This window comes from Rhinoderma darwinii, chromosome 13, assembly GCF_050947455.1.
Source record: "Rhinoderma darwinii isolate aRhiDar2 chromosome 13, aRhiDar2.hap1, whole genome shotgun sequence".
Lineage (NCBI taxonomy): Eukaryota > Metazoa > Chordata > Amphibia > Anura > Rhinodermatidae > Rhinoderma > Rhinoderma darwinii.
This window is the reverse complement of record NC_134699.1, coordinates 45,269,189-45,288,611: the sequence shown is the minus strand read 5'-3', so window position 1 is coordinate 45,288,611 and position 19,423 is coordinate 45,269,189. Positions and strand designations below refer to the sequence as shown.

Here is a 19,423-nt window from a genome sequence, read left to right as displayed (position 1 = left end):
GATATTGGGCAGGTGATGAGCAGTGATTGGTTTCCTCCAGACAGGATGCTTAGAATTGAGGCCAAAAAGTTAAATCTTGGTTTCATCAGACCACAGAATCTTTGTTTCCCACAGTCCCTTAGGTGCCGTTTTTGAAAACTCCAGAACTTTCGTGTGTTTGTTACTGAGGAGAGGCTTCTTTCTGATCACGGCCATTCATTCCAGATTGGTGGAGTGCTTCAGTGATTGTTGACCTTCTGTAAGCTTCTCCCATCTGCACACAGGATCTTTGTAGCTCAGCCAGAGTGACCATTGGGTTCTTGGTCACCTCTCGCTTAGTTTTTTTGTACCCTTCCCCAGATACATGCCTCCACACAATCCTGTCACAATCCTGTCTCTGAGGTCTACAGGCAGTTCTTTCCTCCTCATGGCTTGGTTTTTGCTCTGATATGCATTGTCAGCTGTGACATCTTATATAGACAGGGCTGCGTCTTTTCAAATCATGTCTAATCAAATTACATTTACCACAGATAGACTCCAATCAAAGTGTAGAAACATTTCAAAGATGATCTAGGGAAATGGGAGGCCCCAGAGCTGAATTTCAAGTGTCATAGCAAAGGGTCTGAATACTTATGTCCATTCAAAATGTTACGTTTTTCATTTTTAATAAATTTGCAAAAATTTCTACAATTCTGTTTTCACTTTGTCAATATGGGGTATTGAGTACAGAATGACAGGGCAAAACTTTTTCTTATTTTTTTATTTTATTTTAGCACAAGGCCTCAACATAACAAAATGTGAAAAAAAGTGAAAGTGTCTGAAGACTTTCCGAATGCAATGTAGACCTAATGACAACAAAAGGCAAGAAACTCACTCTTGGTAGACAGTTCTGCTTTTGCACGTTCGTTATGCCAATATCTAGAATTTCCTTGCCCCCAAACTAGAATTACAATAAAAAAAAATAAAAAAAAATAAATACAGTGGATTAAATTAATGGTTTCAAAAAGCATATTATTTTCATCGGGCTATCCTCATAGATGATTTTATAAAACACCGGGCAAACAACATATTAAGTGGATTGTTAGGTCAGAGGACTGAAGAGTCTTACTGGCCCCCCCGTGTAGGATATAAAATTGAGAAAGAGGTATTTATTTTTTACAGGCATGTGAACAGTGTACATTGCCACTGCCGGTGCTGGGCAGCTACAGTCTGAAGTGACCGGACTGCCCTCTGGATCACTATGAAGTCCCTGAAGTCATATGTAAAGTGACTGTCCAACCAGAGTCGCTTTAATAGATTCTAAATATGAATAATGTCCTGCGCAGCATGAAATACAATAATATTTGATATAATAATGTTTGCCATTTACCATTCCAACATCTGTTTGTCCCAGAAACTGTGCAGAATACAGGAGTCTAAGGAACAAATGCAATATGGACATTAGTTGCCAGAATGAACAGTCCTCCAATATCCCAAATACTTAGGACCTCACCTTCCATCCTGCTGAGGACACTCTTGACTCTTCTCTAAGCTCCTGGGGTTCTGCTGCAGTTGGAAGTCAGGTACCCTCTCTTGGACACCTTTCAAATATGGTATGAGTGGACGGAACACCTCCCCATCTTTCCACCGCCAACGGATTATTCGGAATATTAGTGGCTCCCCCTTCAACTTATTTAGTTCAGTACCTGCCTAAGTAGGGTTATTGAAATGTTAGGAGGGTTTTGTTTTTTTGTGTAAAAAAAAAACCAATACATTTGTCTGTCAGTACATTTTAGGTCCAAGTCTCAAATGTGTTAAAGGGTATTTCACGTTAATTGGGCTGCGTTGTAATACCAGACACAGCGGATTGACTAGAGTGGTGCTGTCCCTGAAAAAAAGTATTTTTTGGTCACACGTCCAAAAGTGCAGCATCGTGCTGGTGGGATCGCAGTAATGAAAGTGAATGTGGCCACGTTGAGTTCCACAGGTTCCCGCAACAGTCGAAAGAATGCCTTCAAGTTTGAAGGTTTTTTTTCGACTGTTGTGTTTTGGTTCCGTTAACCTCTGGGTTGCAACGCCGCCACATTTACTTTCATTACTGCGATGCAACCAGTGTGACACTGATCTTTGGTTGTGTGATATGGGTCACGGCCAAAGTCGCTGTGTAGCTCTTGCCTTATACAAAATATTTTTAAAATGCAAACTAAACCAAGGAACTAATAAAAAAAATAAGAAAATGGGCACTTAGAGGACATGCGTTGACTTGGATATGGTAAAGTACATCAAAAAGAAGATTCTCTGGTCAGTCTCACTAATATTTTAGCTAAATACCCCTGTAAACCGTCAAGTCTGGCATGCAGAAATCACACAAGTATACTTGAATTCAAAATTCAGAGGTGATTGTATGTTGTTGGAGTCCTTTGGATCCTAGTCACTTCTTGCTCACCTGGCCATTGTATGCATTTCTTAGTGATACACCGTTTATTTCATCAATGACATCTCCTGCCAGAACCACTTCATCTACTTCAACTTGGCTATCCGGTAGCACCTCTACTACAAACACACGACCCTTCAGATATCTGGAGAAAAAAAATCCAGATCAACGAGTGTCATTCCAATAAAGGACGGGCATGATGTTGTGACATACTTGTAATATTGAATAATCAAAAGACTATCCAATTAAATATATCCGTAAATGTAACTGTTATTACACGGTGCCGTCCGAGATAAAGAATAAAATTACAAAAAAGCACACACTGAGATGCAAAAAATATTTTCAATTTATTATATGGTAATTTTTTTAAAATAAATATATAGATACCATTTCCCTGGTTAATACCATAAACAAGTTATCCCAAAAAATTTGCATTATTAGAAAAGACCTCCTAAGTCACCTTGCCACGAAAATTAGAAAATTGCTAGAACCACTGATACACCTACCAATAAGAACAAGAGGATTAAATCCTCCATTTGTAAGACCCCCATTGGTACACATACTAAATGAGAGCAAAGGTATCAAATCCTCAGATATATACAGCATTGTATTATAAAACCCCATTAAATGAAGCTTAATAACAGAAGTACAAAGATTATATTACATTTTGGGTAGATATCTATTGCATTCCCCATTGGACAATAAGGGTATGTTCACACGAGGGCGTCCGTTACGGCTGAAATTACGGGGATGTTTCAGCCTGAAAACATCCCCGTAATTTCAGCCGTACCGGCATGTGCAGGCGCTTGAGCGCCGCGTCAATTACGGCCGGAATTAGCGCTGCTATTCATTGGAGTCAATGAATAACGGCTCTAATTACGGCCAAAGAAGTGACAGGTCACTTCTTTGACGCGGGCGTCTATTTACGCGCCGTTATTTGACAGCGGTGCGTAAATTTACGCCTCGTGTGAACAGACAAACGTCTGCCCATTGCTTTCAATGGGCAGATGTTTGTCAGCGCTATTGAGGCGCTATTTTCGGGCGTAATTCGGGGCAAAAACGCCCGAATTACGTCCGTAAATAGGCCGTGTGAACATACCCTAAGGATCCAGAACGTCCCATTATTGGATATTTCAACAAAATGATTCCATATATGAATGCAGAATGTGCACATAAATCCTGGACGGAATATGCTCATCTATTTGAAGGCATCTTTGTGGGGCCCCATTATCCCCATTGTATGCATCCAGCATGAGGGTCTCTAATTCGACCATTGTTTCCACCAGCCCTGATAGTATACAAGGTGCACTATTCCACTGTTGCTTGAGTTGATGGACAGCCTGCCGGACATGTGTCATGTAGACCGGCTTCTACGGGTGCTGAGATCTGCAGTCTGGATTATCTCCGGTCACGCCTTTAGAGTGTAATACATGTTCCTTGTTAAGGAAGGAAAGGACCGTTTCAGGCGGCAGTGGATGGTCCAGGTCTGGGTGGCCTAGGTGGTTTACCCGCGCAACAGCAGGCAAACTATGATTGCAAACAGAAAAGCACCACGTGCTTTTCTGTTTACAAACATACAAACAGAGTGTCATAATGATGGCGGCTGCGCGAAAATCACGCAGCCGCGCACCATATGATTATGACACACGGAGCTGTCAAGTACCTTTTGCGTGTGCAAAACGCGTTTTTTGCACGCGCAAAAACGCACACGCTCGTGTAAATCCGCCCTTACACTTGCTGAAAAAAAAAAGCCACAATAGAAATGATTCAATAAATGATATGAACCCCAAAAGACCACCAATATAAGCAACCCCTTTTATGGCTACGTTGAGAGAAAAAAAAAAGAAAAAAGTTATGGTTCTCAGAATGGGGCTAAACAAAATTAGTGCAAAAGTTAAAAAAAACAACTTATTTTTACCACTTGGTAAACCACAACGAAAAACAATTAATAAAAGCGAATCAAATTATATGTATCCCAAAATGGTGCTATTGAACAATACAATGCGTCCTGTGAAAAACAAGCCCTCATACAGTTACATTCACGGTCCAGGAAAAGGTGAAGAAAATAAGCCCGTGTGGGGCGCTCCCGTAGCTGATCTATGAACAATCAAGATAGTAGAAGATTAATTTTTTCTTGTTTATTCTGAACGAACATATAATTTGACAATCACTGGTAAAAATAAGGTGCTACGCGTTTCGACCTAGGACCTAGGTCTTCATCAAGCTGATGAAAAAATTACATTATCCTGCACTCGTTGGACGCTCGGAGGATCATTTTCTCCAGGGAACAGACACCCAGAGTCGGCTCCGAAGGACAGGAAACCGCGCTAAACAGAGGTCCACAACGTCCCCACATGCCAAAAAAAGGAGTTGTGCCGACCATCCAGCACAACCTGATCAGGTGAGCCTTCTTGTTTCACCATTTGCCACTTGCACCCACATCTGAAACGTTAATACCCTAGGGGAGTTCCGTATTTGTCCCATTTTTGTCTTTACTAAGCACTGTTACATTCACGGAAGAAAGAAAAAAAGTTATGGCTGTAGATGCCACAATAAAAAAAAATAAAAAAAGACAAATTGCTTGGTCCTTAAGGTCAAAAACTTGTGCGGTATGAATGGGTTTAGCCAGGAGAATGAGGTTCCGTAGGTTTTTTCTGAAGAGTGCCCTGTATACAAAGCAAATAAATAGTGTAGCAGACCTTTTCATGGGTTCCAAGTATTTTGTATTTTTCAGACGTTGGCGGCCTGAGCCTTGGACAAAAAGACACTGTTCCCACCAGCAACGGCCTTTCCAAAACAAAATCAAATACTGCCATATAGTACGGCACCCTGGAAGATGATGGGGTTTTAAAATAATAATAATAAAGCCCAAATAATTAGCAGCCAGATCCACAGAGCATCCATGTATAAAGATTTATATAGCATCTAGATATTTTAATAGGACAGCCCCTCTATGTAATTTAATATAACTTATAGGTCACATGTGTTTTAGGGTTTACAAGGCTTCATTTAGCTTATCCAGCTTCCGCTCAATGACCAAAAGTGTTATACAGTCAGCATTATAAACATTCACTGATCAGAGAAAAGGAAAGCAAACTTAATAAAATAGGTAAAAGTTTGCCAGGATGGACGTGAAATGAGCCGCTGCCCTGACAGAACTAGCTAAACCAGTTAGTAATGCAGTTCTGTCTTAAAGGAGTGTCCGTACTGTCTCACCGGTTGTGGTTGAGGACAGTGGGACCTGCTGCAGACGTACAGTCATCTGGTGACACCTGCACCTTGAGTTATAGAAATTTCTTGCCATTGGCAACAACAAATCACAGTTAAAGGGGTGTAGTGAGACTCTCAGGAAGGAAACGGAGAAGGTATTTTTGCTTTCAACAGATCTTCAAAGTACTTACCTCAGTACCATCCCCAGCTCTCGACATGGCACAGTCTGATAAGTGGCACACACCTAGGAGGATAAACCAGTAAAAATGCTTATGCTGGTGATCATCTGTAGATTTTAAAATTCAGATAAGGAATCACATATTTTCATTTACATAAATAATATCAATATACATTCCTGCAGAAACGTTTACAAAAGAGAAGACCTAAATGGAGCCGATTGGCCAAGCACATCAGCCGAGGTAATGTGACTGACCGCTCAATTAAAAATCATCTCTATTTGCCAAAAACAGGTTTTTATCCCCACAGAGGGAAGATGGTAAGGATGAGTCCACAATGCCGATTTTGCTTGGGTTCCGCCGTGGAATCATTTCTGCGGTCGGCAGGAAGATTCTTTCTCCCATTGACTTCAATGGGGGGGGGATTCAGTAGCTTGAGAAAGGTTCTGTGACTAACCGAAACGTCACTCACTTGATGTGAATAAATCCAATTTATGGTATGTTGGAGTGCTGTGTTCATCTGTTTTTGGACTGTATGTAAATATATATATATATATATATATATACACACACACACACACACACACACACACACACACACACACACACACACACACTAGCTCAGCCTGTCTTTTGCCTCCTGCTAGTGATAGATTTCACCCAGTCCTCACAAGCAGGAGCCAGTGAGGAACATCATATGATGGAAATACACTGGAATCTCTGAACACAACGCTCACAGATAGTATAGACAGTCAGTGTAAGTCGGGGGCCGATGCGGTACAGAAGAATTATTCACAGTCTTCTTCTCCTCCCCTGTTCAGTGGTGGCAGCGGAGCTGCGTGTGCGCGAGCACACACACATGCTCTCCTCCCTCCAGCTCATGCTGTGACACTGTCCGTAACGGCTTGGACAGTGTCACACCGATAGTAACACGCCCCCTTGCCAATTACATGCCCCATTGACCGTTCAGGGGGTTATTTAAATATCAGGCGCCAAATATAACGGCACCGATATCTAAATTACAGAGGAGGGTTAAAAAAAAAATTTAAAGTGCCCCAGGGTTTGTGCAGCCCTGCTTATTACATGCTGCGCTCAGCTGCACATGTATGGGGAGGTGAAAGGTTCTCTTTAAACCACCTCTAACAAAAAGTATCAAGAGTGGATTATGAATCCAAGTAATTTATAGGTCACTGCAACCAAGAACACGCATCGCTAGTCAGCTAGAAAACCTGATCACCATTAAATCTACTTAAACGGTCGCCTGCCAAGGTACAAGCTATTTGACTGCCGGGCAAACTTCTGTTGAAAAAAAAATAAAATACAAAAAATACAAAAAACACCCAGCAAAATATTATAATGACCCTGGTTATGAAGCAAACAAAATACACATTACACCAAATACTCTGTAATTTTTAGAGAGTGATATACAGCCATACATGATAATTCCCGTAAAATCGGTCCATACTTACAGGTAAAAGCCAGCTCTCATCCAGGAAACTAGAATTCTGAGGAGAAAGGTCAAGAGTCAACGTGTTATAAATGAGATATTTATAGTAGAAAATTAGAATAATTCTAAACTATATACAATTACTGACAGAACAATGACTTTTATCGCTATATAATGGCTCACCTGCAGATCTAGATCAAAATTGCTTTGTAAGATCACCAGCAGCAAAGACAGAAAGGGCTCTGTTGGGGAAATTTGGGTATATTTGCAATGTTATAGCTGGTGGTTATATGGTGAACAAAATAAATCGAAAGCCAAGTTCACTCTACCATGGTCTCCCGTTTAGGTCTCTTCCGTCAGTGGTTAGAAATTACCGAAAATCCAAACGGAAAGCAGCGCTTCCGTTTGGATTACCATTGATTTCAATGGGAATTCTTTTGTTTCAGTTGGATTCAGTTTTCCTCCGTTCGCTAGGTTTCAGTTTCTTTCACGGAAGCAAAATTGCACTCTGCAGCCCTTTTGCTTCCGAGAAAAAAATTGAAACCTAGCGAACGGAGGAAAACTGAATCCAACTGAAACAAAAGAAATCCCATTGAAAACATCAGGTAATCCAAACTGAAGCGCTGCTTTCTGTTTGGATTTTCGGTAATCTCCCCCTCTGACGGAAGAGACCTAAACGGGAGACAACAGTAGTGTGAACTTCGCCTAATCAAACATTATTATTAACATTAGTACTCCTGAGGGCCTGTTCACATCAGCGTCCCGTCAGACCTTTCTGTAGAATGAACCCATCAATGGAAAGGCAAACAGAAACCATAGCTTCCGTTTTCATTACCATTGATTGCAATGGTAAGGCTTCCGTTGCAAATGGCTTCAGTTTGTCTCCGTTCCGTAAGGCTTTCATTTTTTTGGCAGAAACAATAGCACAGTCGACTGCGCTATTGATTCCGCCCAAAAAAAACGGAAACCTTACGGAACGGAGACGAATGGAAACTATTTGCAACGGAAGCCTTACCATTTAAATCAATGGTAATGAAAACGGAAGCTATGGTTTCCGTTTGCCTTTCAGTTGATGGGTTCCTCCTATGGAAAGGTCTGACGGAGCCCATCAACAGAACCCTGACACTGAGGTTTCTTTCACACTACTGTTCGTATCCGTTTACCTCTCTTCTGTCAGAGGAAGAGAGGATCGAAAGATTAAACAGAAAGCAACGGTTCCGTTACAATTACCGGATGATTTCCGTTTGCCTCCGTTCGCTAGGTTTCCGTTTTTCTTCACGGAAACAAAAGTTCTGCAGACAGCCCTTTTGCTTCTTTAAAAAGAAACGGAAACCTAGTGAACGGAGACAAATGGAATGCAACTGCAAAAAGATTATTACCATTGAAATGAATGGTAATTCTAACGGAACGGTAGCTTTCCGTTTAATCTTTCAATCCTCTCCTCCTCTGACGGAAGAGGTAAATGTATACTAACGTTAGTGTGAACTTAGCCTGACTTGTATAAAATCGGGACAAAATACATCAAAAACCTAAAATGTAAATGATTATGTAGGTTATTGGCCAATAAAATATTACCCAGGTATTCTTCATTTCCCAGTACAGAAAATAGCGGATCGTACCACTAAAATAAAAAGACACGTTAGAAGAAGAATGTGACAAGGAATACTTTGTTTATGACTTTGTTCAACTGTAACCATAAAGTTTATTTTATTTTTTAACTTAGTAAGGCTCTGTTCACATCTGCGTTGGGGTCTCGTTCTGACGTTGCTTTCCGTCAGAACATTACCCTGAACAGACACAAACGGAAACCAGAGGTTTCAATGGTGACGGATCCAGTGCCCGTGGTTTCCGTTTGTGTCTGTTGTGCACCGGACCCGTCGTTTTGCCAGAAGCAGTTTGTGTCTGTTCAGGGTCCCGTTCTGACGAAAACCTCAGGCGTAACATCAGAACGGGACCCCAACGCAGATGCAACCGAAGCCTAAATATGCTTGCATATTTCTCCATGTATGTTAAATACACAGGCATCTGCTAAGACAGTGGTTCCGAAACTTTGAGGACGGGACCCATTTTTGGCCTAGACTTTTGTTTGGGACCCCCCACTACCGTACTTCGCCCCATTTTGCCTGATGTATGTCAACATCATTCGTAGCTAGATGCCAGTACTTAGCTCCACTCAAAAAATAAGTCCTTGCAACATCCAAAAACAAAAAAAATTGTGCGAGCGGCGGATGGGGGGTGGTGGTTAAAGGTATCCTGTTGCTGTGCTTCGCTGAGGCCCGAATATGGCTGCTGATGGTGGGTCATGACCCGATCCATCCATTGGTGGCTAACAGAGGCGTAGCTAGGGGTTTAGAACCGGGGGGTGAAACACATCTGAGTGGGCCCCAACCCAGTGGGCCTCCCAAAAGTATAATGAGCCCTTAGTGGTCCCCACACAGTGTAATGCCCCTATAGCTGCTCTCACACAGTAAAATGCCCCCATAGCTGTCCCCACACAGTATAATATCCCCATAACCGCCACCTCACACTATAATGCCCCACAGCTGCCCCATGCAGTATAATGCCCCCATAACTGCCTCCACACAGCCCCAATAGTGCCTAAAAAAAAAAAAATACATAATCACCTATACCAGTTCCCACGACGGGAGGAGGCAGGGCTGGTTCCAGGTTTATGTGGGCCTTTGGGCAACATAGACTTTTTGGGCCCCTCTGCGGGGGAATTCACGGCGGCAGTAAAATGTCAGAAAACGTCACTTTGCACCCCAATATAGACGTTAGGCCCTGTTTATGCCCCCATATAGAAGTTAGCGAGTTTATACTCCCATAAACTTAGTGCCCTCTGTAGATAGTACCACAAAGCCCCCCTCGTAGGTACTGCCACACAGCTCCCTCTCCCAGCTGGTGCCACACAGCTCCCCCTCCCAGCTGGTGCCACACAGCGCCCCCGTCCGAGCTGGCGCCACACAGCCCCTGTCCCAGCTAGCTCCACAAATCCCCCCACCCTGTACCTCCCCACGCTGTAATGTCCGTGGTCACTGACCACAAACTCCTCCCATCCTGCCGACGCCTTTCTCTCCAGAGAGGTCAGCACATGCGTCCATCCTGTTCCCAGTGACCACTAGGGTGTGCTTGCGAGCTCAGTCCAACCTTAAAGAGGCTCTGTCACCACATTATAAGTTGCATATCTTCTAAATATTGTGATCGGCTCCGTAATGTAGATTACAGAAGTGTTTTTTATTTAGAAAAACGATAATTTTTGACGGAGTTATGACCTATTTAACTTCATGCTAATGACTTTCTTAATGGACAACTGGGCTTTTTTTACTTTTTGACCAAGTGGGCGTTGTAAAGAGAAGTGTTCTCTCCACAACGTCCACTTGGTTAAAAAGTAAAACACGCCCAGTTGTCCATTACAAAGTCATTAGCATGAAGTTAAATAGGTCATAACTCCGTCAAAAATTATAGTTTTTCTAAATAAAAAACACTGCTGTATTCTACATTGCAGCGCTGATCACATTATGTACAAGATAGGCCACTTATAATGTGGTGACAGAGCCTCTTTAAAGAGCCAGAGCGCACACATCTGTGAGATTGAGCTGATTGCTCCCAGAGCACCCTGGACTATAAGAAGGGCTTTGCCTCTTCCTTCATTGCCTGAGCGTTGTTTGTACCTACCCGTGTCTGTCTTTGCAAATGGTCCCTTGAGTGTTTTCCAGTTCCAGTGTTCCCGTTCCTGAAAACATGTATCCTGTGTCCCGTGCTACCGTGTTCCTGTGCTGTACAGAGTTGGAGTCGTGTTGTGTCGCCTACTACACCCGCTGTGTTTCACCGCACCTGTTGTCTACCTTATCCGAACTATAGACATTGACTTTGTACCGTGTTTGGCCAGCTGCTATACTGCTACGGCGGTACGGCCCAGTGGGTCCACACCCCTGTCGTGACAGAACGCTCAGGCCATGGACTCTGCTTGTCAACTCAAGACCGTGACGACATCACAAGCCATGCAGTCGGATATGCTAGTCTGCCAATTACGACAGGACCAACTCCTCCAGGCGGTGAACTCCATTACACAGCGTCTGGAGGCGCAAGCTGCAGTTCCCCCGGCACCTGCTCCTATTGCCCCTGCTGTTCCTCCTACTACACCTCCTGGCAGTACAGATCCTCTGACTACACCTCCTGACAGTGCTGACCTCGGATTTTCTCTGCCACTACCTCACCACTATGATGGAGACGCGAGGACCTGCAGGGGATTTCTCAACCAGTGCCAGATCCACTTCAGCCTGTATGCCAAAGCATTTTCCACTTACGGCGCAAGGATCGCTTCCGTCATCTCTTTCCTCACTGGCATTGCCCTAGCATGGGTGAACCCCATCTGGAAACGACAAGGACCATAGACCCGTGATTTCCAGGGATTCCTACGGACATTTCGTATGGTATTTGAGGAACCAGGACGAGTCTCGTCGGTGGCTGCCTCCTTGCTGAACCTTCGCCAGGGAGACACTTCCGTGGGCGAGTATGCCATTCACTTCCGCACCCTAGCGGGAGAGTTGTTATGGAACAACGAGGCCTTGGTGGCAACATTTTGGCAGGGACTGTCCCCCGTGATTAAGGACGGGCTTGCCGCCCGAGATCTGCCATCTACCCTGGACAATCTCATTCTTCTGGTCGCCCGGATTGACATAAGGATCCGAGAACTGTTCCGAGAGGCTCATCGGGAGGGAGGACTCCCTAGTCCGGCTCTCATATTTCAGTAACCCCTGCTGTCCTCATCTGCTGTTCCACCTAAGGAGTCTTTGAAGACAAACCATCTCAAACTCTCTATCCAGGAGAGACAACGCAGACGCACTTCGGGACTCTTTCTGTATTGTGGCCTCGGAGGCCATCTTGTGCATCTGTGCCCCCAAAAGCCCCAGAACCTAGGGTTGGTTTGAGAGACAACTCTGGGTGAGGAGGGGCTTTCTTCCAAATTGTCCATCTCCGTGACCATAGTGTCCGGCGAGAGAACGCACCGGGTCTCTGCCTATCTGGACTCTGGATCCGCAGCTAAGTTAATTTGGAGAGACCCCCGTCATAACACACGCCCAATGTCAGATTGAAGAAAACTGAATTTTTTTAAACTGAATTTGAGGGACTCTTTCATGTACAGAGGAAATACCTGGCATTGCCACTTTGTTTTACCTCCTCCATGCTGCAGTCAAAAGTGGAGATCAGATTGTCAGTCACCCTCCTGCTCATAAACTGTGGACACAGCTTCTTTGTCCACGTGATGACAGCGCCATAATAGTACTGCGCTGGCGCCGTATTATTACGGCACAGTAAAACAGAGTAAATAAGAGTTGTAAAAACCCTTAGAATTCAGTAGTAAAGAATGTGGGCATATGTATGGCATAGTCTTTGAAAGCACAAGTCTGGCATCAGCAATGGAACAAAGATATAGCTATATTACTGCAACAACAAACTTGAAAGTTAATGTAAAGACCTACCTCAAGTAATTTATGTGTGTGTTGCAAATGTTGAACCGTGGCTGCCAAAGTTTTTCTATTAAGGGCCATGCGTAGAAAATATCGTCCTCGTCCCTGTGGGGTTAACACCTTGAGACAGGCCATAGTTTTTTCTATCATGACAGAAAAATGAGGAATCCTGTCAAAAAGCAAAGACAATTGTTATCCTATGAGAGAAAAAGGTATACACTGAAACTAAAAGAAAACTATAAAGCAGACGTAAAAACAAAACAAAATAACTTTGTAAATACATTACTTATCGTCTACCGATCCGGAGTCACAGCCTGTAGTCTGTCCAGAGCTGCATTTACAATTCTGCTGGCTTCATAGCTGAAACCTTCCAAGTTTGCCCTGGTGATTTGCATTGCAAGAGGAGGCCTGCATCAACCTACAGTAATCGGTCACATTGCAATATAGGAGTTTGGCTAAATTGTTAGGGATAGGTCTAACAACAAGCTTATAGACTGTTAGGACAGTATGTACCTTTAAGGAGATCTGTCATCAGACTATGCTGCCTGTTTATGGGCAGCATAGTAATGAGACAGATCGGTTCTACTATTAACCCCCCCAAAAAATATAGTGCCGTTTGGCTAATAACAGCGATCAAAGAATACAGTCCGCTGTATTCATAAGAGGAGCCCTCTCTCTGCAATGATTGATAGTTGCCATGTATCTGGCTTTATACAGAGCAGACATCAATCACTACTGAGAGGAGCGTGGAGAGGGCTCCCCTCATGAATATAGCGGCACCATAGTATGATGACTGATCCGCTTTGAAAGTCAGTTAATCTGACATCCAAAGGTCTATAAATCTAGGTAATCCAGCATGCAACAGAAATAGTACTATTTCCATGAAGGGAACTTGCAGATGGTTTCAGGATGGAAGCATGGGCCTCAGGGTCTACATTGCTTCTGGACCCATCATAATATTGGAATATTGGAAGAGGAAGCTAGTTCAAAATTTTACACTATACTGAAAAATCATTTTCAATGGTGAACCTTCAATATCAACGGTCTTCAAGGTTTTACAGCTCATTATCATAAATCAAACTAATAAGTAAATCAATCCCTTCTAATCTAGAACGTTTTTCCCTTAAATCCCAGTTTTTCCAGACTCATGAACTTTTACAGCCATGTATATTTTGAGTTCATACCTGCCACAGGTATCTTGTTGTGGTAGCTCCTCAATCCAATGCCAGTAATCTCTCTTCTTCAACCCCAGAACTCCACCTACAAGACATGTACAAAGTAAATGTTTGGTTAAAAAAAAACAATAGAGATCTGTCTAATGATCTTTTTATACTCTGGACTAACTAACAAGCGGGCATACTCTACATCTAGAGGAATGGTTTCGCCATCACCACAGAGTTGACCTTTTTACTGTAAGAGCAAGGACATCCCAAAATGATCTTTCCAGGTGTGCTCTTTAGGAGCGCACAAGCACTGTTACAAATAAAATACGGAGGAAAATAGGGAGAAAAAAAAAGTTGCAAGCGACCATCGCAAATAATGCATTGTAGACAGGTGTTTTTTGTCATGATTGCATGCTCATTTGTAACTTTTTGCTCTCCCCAGAGGGAAACATGGAAGTTGTGACATGAGTCACAATAATGTCAAAATTTTACTGGGACTTACAGGTCATGACCCTTGCCGGTGGACCCATGGCATAATAAAGAAGCTCCTCAGGGATATCTTGCCTTGCCTACAGAGCTTGCGGTATATAGTATATTTTTCGGACTATAAGACGCACCTGACTATAAGACGCACCCAGGTTTTAGACAACACAAAATAGGAATAAATGGTTTTATATTTTACTACTTTTACAAAGAAAACCCACTTTTTATTTCATTTTTTTTAGCGCTAAGTTGACCAAAAAACAAGGATTCTGGTATTTTAATTTTTTTTATGCTGTTCACCGTGCGAGTTAAATAATGGTATATTGTAATAGTTCAGACTTTTACGGACGCAGCGATACCAATTTTATCTTTATATATATATTTTTTTTTAATTGTTATTATTATTTCTACACTCCTGAAAAAGTATGTAACTTTTTTTATTTTTTACACATTTTATTAGTTCCTCTAGGGGACTTGAACCAGCGATCGTTATTGTATTGTAGTATATTGTCATTTTTACAGGCTTCTGCTAAGCCCTGCTGGAGGCATGGCTTAGCAGAGGCAGGCAGAAGGCAGACCTGGAGGCCTTCATTGGCCGCCCAGGCTGCCATGACAACCAACGATCGCTTTGTAGGTGGACCCGTTCGGCTGTTGGAGGGGGCCGTCCCCTCCTAATGGTTTAAATGCTGCGGTCGCTATTGACCGCGGCATGGGATTTTCCCATAAGGGACATCTATGACATATCCACGGGATATGTCCTAAGTGTCAGATAGATGCAGGTCCCACCCCGCTATAGCTTTTTGTGGTCACGCTGCCTCCCGGCCACGTACTGATTATACTGTCGGGAGTTAGGGAAACAGCGTAACTCGCTGAGATACGCGGTTTCGGTAACTCCCATAGTACTGAATAGTAGTTACAGGAACTGCATAGCTCGCATGCTACACTGCTTCCGTAACTGCGATTCACTACTATGGGTGTTAAGGAGACGAAGGCCATTTTTCACGAGCTGATGTGGCGAACGAGCACACTTTCACTCTCATTCATGATCATCGACCAGTGTATCATGCCCAGCGATCAGCTGACAAATAAGCAAACTCTCGTCTGTTAACTGATCGGATCTTTTATGCGGGTATTAAAATAATTGATTGTCGGCAGCAATAATGAAACTGTAAGTCCCCAAATAATCGCACTAACAATCATATGGACACATATAATACCGATGACTGTTCTGCGTAAATGGAGCTAAACGAGCACTGATCGACTTGTAATACGGTCGATCTGCGCTAGTCACAGGCAGAAAATTCTGCCAGTGGACAAGGACCCGAAACACCGCGGACTGGCTTCAAGACTGGCAGCAATCAACAACGGGGGAAGCTATCTTGTAGTATTGTCCTTCATTAAAATGAACGGCTGTCCAGTTTATACATAGATTGACTGGGTTCACCAAAGCTAGTAACGCTCTTTGTTAAAACTCACTTCTCCGGCTTATAGAAGGGATTCCTGAGACCCCTCTCTATAACGTCCATATGCCCTAATAGATCTTATGGGAAGTGGTTGTTGTGATAATTTATTACCTTAGATACCTCCTAAGAAGAGTTTTACTTTACCATAAAAGAGGATAGCTCATAGTACTTACTCTTCAGTCCTTTACGCAGGATCATCTCTATGGTATCACACAGTGGCGTCACATGAGGTGAGTCGTCTTTGATAGTATCTGAAGTGGCTGTCTGCAATCCCAGGACACAAGCTGAAAGAGAAAAGACAATTTTCACCCATTTGACCCAGGTGCATAAAGGTTTCTACCTATTTGTTCCTAATTTGACCACCGAGACTACAATGAAAGGTGAGCTTTCTCCATCTATTCACTTTTTATGGTGTTGTGTGGTGATCTTTGTTGCTGTGGTTCTGTTTCTGTGGGGGGTTGTGGCCCAGAGCCAAGGTGGTTTAGAGTGGCAGCATGGTTGTGGTTTGTCTCCTGGGTTGCTCCCTCTGCAGGTGCTGTGTGGCAGCGGCACCCAGCGTCGGACTGGCCCATTGGAGGAACGGAGGATCGTCTGGTGGGCCCAGGCAGCAAGCTGCTTTCATCCGACAGCAGAGCAGAGAGACATTGTCTCCCTGCCCTGCTGCTTACTCTTGCAGGCAGGGCTGCTTGGCCCATAATATTTATGGGCCGGGTGGCACGAGCCCCCTCACGCCCGGTGGTGTCGCTAGTATCGGGAGGCCCCGGTGCTAGAAACTCCCACATTCAATCGTATCTGCATCCTTAGGACGAGAGTGAGAGAGAGAGAATTGTACATTGAATAGTGGAGAGAGCAGCGCACACGTGTGACCCTCTCCACTGTTCTCCGCCTGGATTCTGTGGCCAGTTCTTGATATAGGTGCAGGTCCCAGAGCTGGGACCCGCATCTATCAGACATTTTTGGCATTTCCTGTGGATATTTTTCTGAGCCGCAATAGATCAAGTATAGCAAGTGAATGTGCGGTCCAGGTTTTCTTCTCTCCCTTGTGGACAATTGTTTTATTTATTCATTGTTATATAGAAGAAGCTGCCACCTCACCAGTCTGGTTGGACTTGTTACATCACTGTATATCATTGCATTGTTGATTGAAAAATACAAAACAGAAAATGTGAAAAGGATTTTCCCTGACAGCTAGTTACAGACTTCTTTCATGGCACCAGCAGTTCTACTTAACCACTGTATAACATATTTGCCAACCCTCCTTGATTGTCCTGAAGTAGTCTGAAAAAGGGGAGACCTCTTGGACCCCAGAAGAGCAGGCAAGTGGAAACACTCTGGCTGGTACTGTTAATGGGTCACTGTGAGGGGAGTTGCATTCTGCCACTGTTATATGGGGGGGGGGCACCTGAATGGCTACCCATGTTACCCTGAATGGTGGTATTATTTAGGCACAATATGGCACTTTTACCTGAGCAGTGTACAAGTATAACTCCATCGGGATGGTGCGCCGCACGGACAATGATCCTACCCTACATCTTGCAACCCCAAAGTTCTAGTCCACTGCAAACTTACACAAGTAACTACCGAGCTCTAAAAATTGGGACAATGTGGCGGAGCGGAGTACATCAGGGTATATGTAAGCTGTGCGGAGTACATCAGGGTATATGTAAGCTGTGCGGAGTACATCGGGGTATATGTAAGCTGGGCGGAGTACATCGGGGTATATGTAAGCTGGGCGGAGTACATCGGGGTATATGTAAGCTGTGCGGAGTACATCAGGGTATATGTAAGCTGTGCGGAGTACATCAGGGTATATGTAAGCTGGGCGGAGTACATCAGGGTATATGTAAGCTGTGCGGAGTACATCAGGGTATATGTAAGCTGGGCGGAGTACATCAGGGTATATGTAAGCTGGGCGGAGTACATCAGGGTATATGTAAGCTGGGCGGAGTACATCAGGATATATGTAAGCTGGGCGGAGTACATCAGGGTATATGTAAACTCAGCAGAGTACATCAGTGTATATGTAAGCTGTGCGTGGTACATCAGAGTATATGTAATCTGGGTGGAGTACATCAGTGTATATGTAAGCTGTGCGTGGTACATCAGTGTATATGTAATCTGTGCGGAGTACATCAGGGTATATGTAATATGTGCGGGTACATCAGGGTATATGTAAGCTGTGCGGAGTACATCAGGGCATATGTAAGCTGGGCGGAGTACATCAGGGTATATGTAAGCTGGGCTGAGTACATCAGGGTATATGTAAACTGTGCGGAGTACATCAGGATATATGTAAGCTGTGAGGAGTATATCAGGGTATATGTAAGCTGGGCGGAGTACATCAGGATATATGTAAGCTGGGCGGAGTACATCAGGGCATATGTAAGCTGTGCAGAGTACATCAGGGTATATGTAAGCTGTGCGTGGTACATCAGTGTATATGTAATCTATGCGGAGTACATCAGGGTATATGTAATCTGTGCGGAGTACATCAGGGTATATGTAAGCTGTGCGGAGTACATCAGGGTATATGTAATATGTGCGGAGTACATCAGGGTATATGTAAGCTGTGCGGAGTACATCAGGGTATATGTAAACTCAGCAGAGTACATCAGTGTATATGTAAGCTGTGCGTGGTACATCAGGGTATATGTAATCTGGGTGGAGTACATCAGGGTATATGTAAGCTGGGCGGAGTACATCAGGGTATATGTAAGCTGGGCGGAGTACATCAGGGTATATGTAAACTGTGCGGAGTACATCAGGATATATGTAAGCTGTGAGGAGTATATCAGGGTATATGTAAGCTGGGCGGAGTACAGCAGGATATATGTAAGCTGGGCGGAGTACATCAGGGTATATGTAAGCTGTGCGTGGTACATCAGTATATATGTAATCTGTGCGGAGTACATCAGGGTATATGTAAGCTGTGCGGAGTACATCAGGGTATATGTAAACTCAGCAGAGTACATCAGTGTATATGTAAGCTGTGCGTGGTACATCAGGGTATATGTAATCTGGGTGGAGTACATCAGGGTATATGTAAACTGTGCGTGGTACATCAGTGTATATGTAATCTGTGCGGAGTACATCAGGGTATATGTAATATGTGCGGAGTACATCAGGGTATATGTAATCTGTGCGGAGTACATCAGGGTATATGTAAGCTGGGCTGAGTACATCAGGGTATATGTAAGCTGGGCGGAGTACATCAGGGTATATGTAAGCTGGGCGGAGTACATCAGGGTATATGTAAGCTGGGCGGAGTACATCAGGGTATATGTAAACTGGGCGGAGTACATCAGGATATATGTAAGCTGTGAGGAGTATATCAGGGTATATGTAAGCTGGGCGGAGTACAGCAGGATATATGTAAGCTGGGCGGAGTACATCAGGGCATATGTAAGCTGTGCAGAGTACATCAGGGTATATGTAAGCTGTGCGTGGTACATCAGTGTATATGTAATCTGTGCGGAGTACATCAGGGTATATGTAATCTGTGCGGAGTACATCAGGGTATATGTAATCTGTGAGGAGTACATCAGGGCATATGTAAGCTGGGCAGAGTACATCAGGGTATATGTAAGCTGGGCGAAGTACATCAGGGTATATGTAAAC

General features: G+C 43.6%; 1 protein-coding gene across 2 annotated transcripts in view; it reads right to left on the bottom strand.

The window, feature by feature from the left end:
* The window catches only part of LOC142665840 (uncharacterized), a 47,823-nt gene that overhangs the window by 23,846 nt on the left and 4,554 nt on the right, over positions 1-19,423 (bottom strand). For both annotated transcript variants that reach the window (XM_075845615.1, XM_075845616.1), the window contains exons 2-12: positions 15,979-16,089; positions 13,881-13,956; positions 12,709-12,865; positions 8,801-8,846; positions 7,409-7,467; positions 7,248-7,283; positions 5,794-5,846; positions 2,405-2,537; positions 1,472-1,668; positions 1,349-1,394; positions 854-919 (exon numbers count right to left, since the gene is read on the bottom strand). In XM_075845615.1, coding sequence (XP_075701730.1) covers positions 854-919; positions 1,349-1,394; positions 1,472-1,668; positions 2,405-2,537; positions 5,794-5,846; positions 7,248-7,283; positions 7,409-7,467; positions 8,801-8,846; positions 12,709-12,865; positions 13,881-13,956; positions 15,979-16,089 — 980 coding nt within the window. The remainder of the gene's footprint in view (positions 1-853; positions 920-1,348; positions 1,395-1,471; positions 1,669-2,404; positions 2,538-5,793; positions 5,847-7,247; positions 7,284-7,408; positions 7,468-8,800; positions 8,847-12,708; positions 12,866-13,880; positions 13,957-15,978; positions 16,090-19,423) is intronic.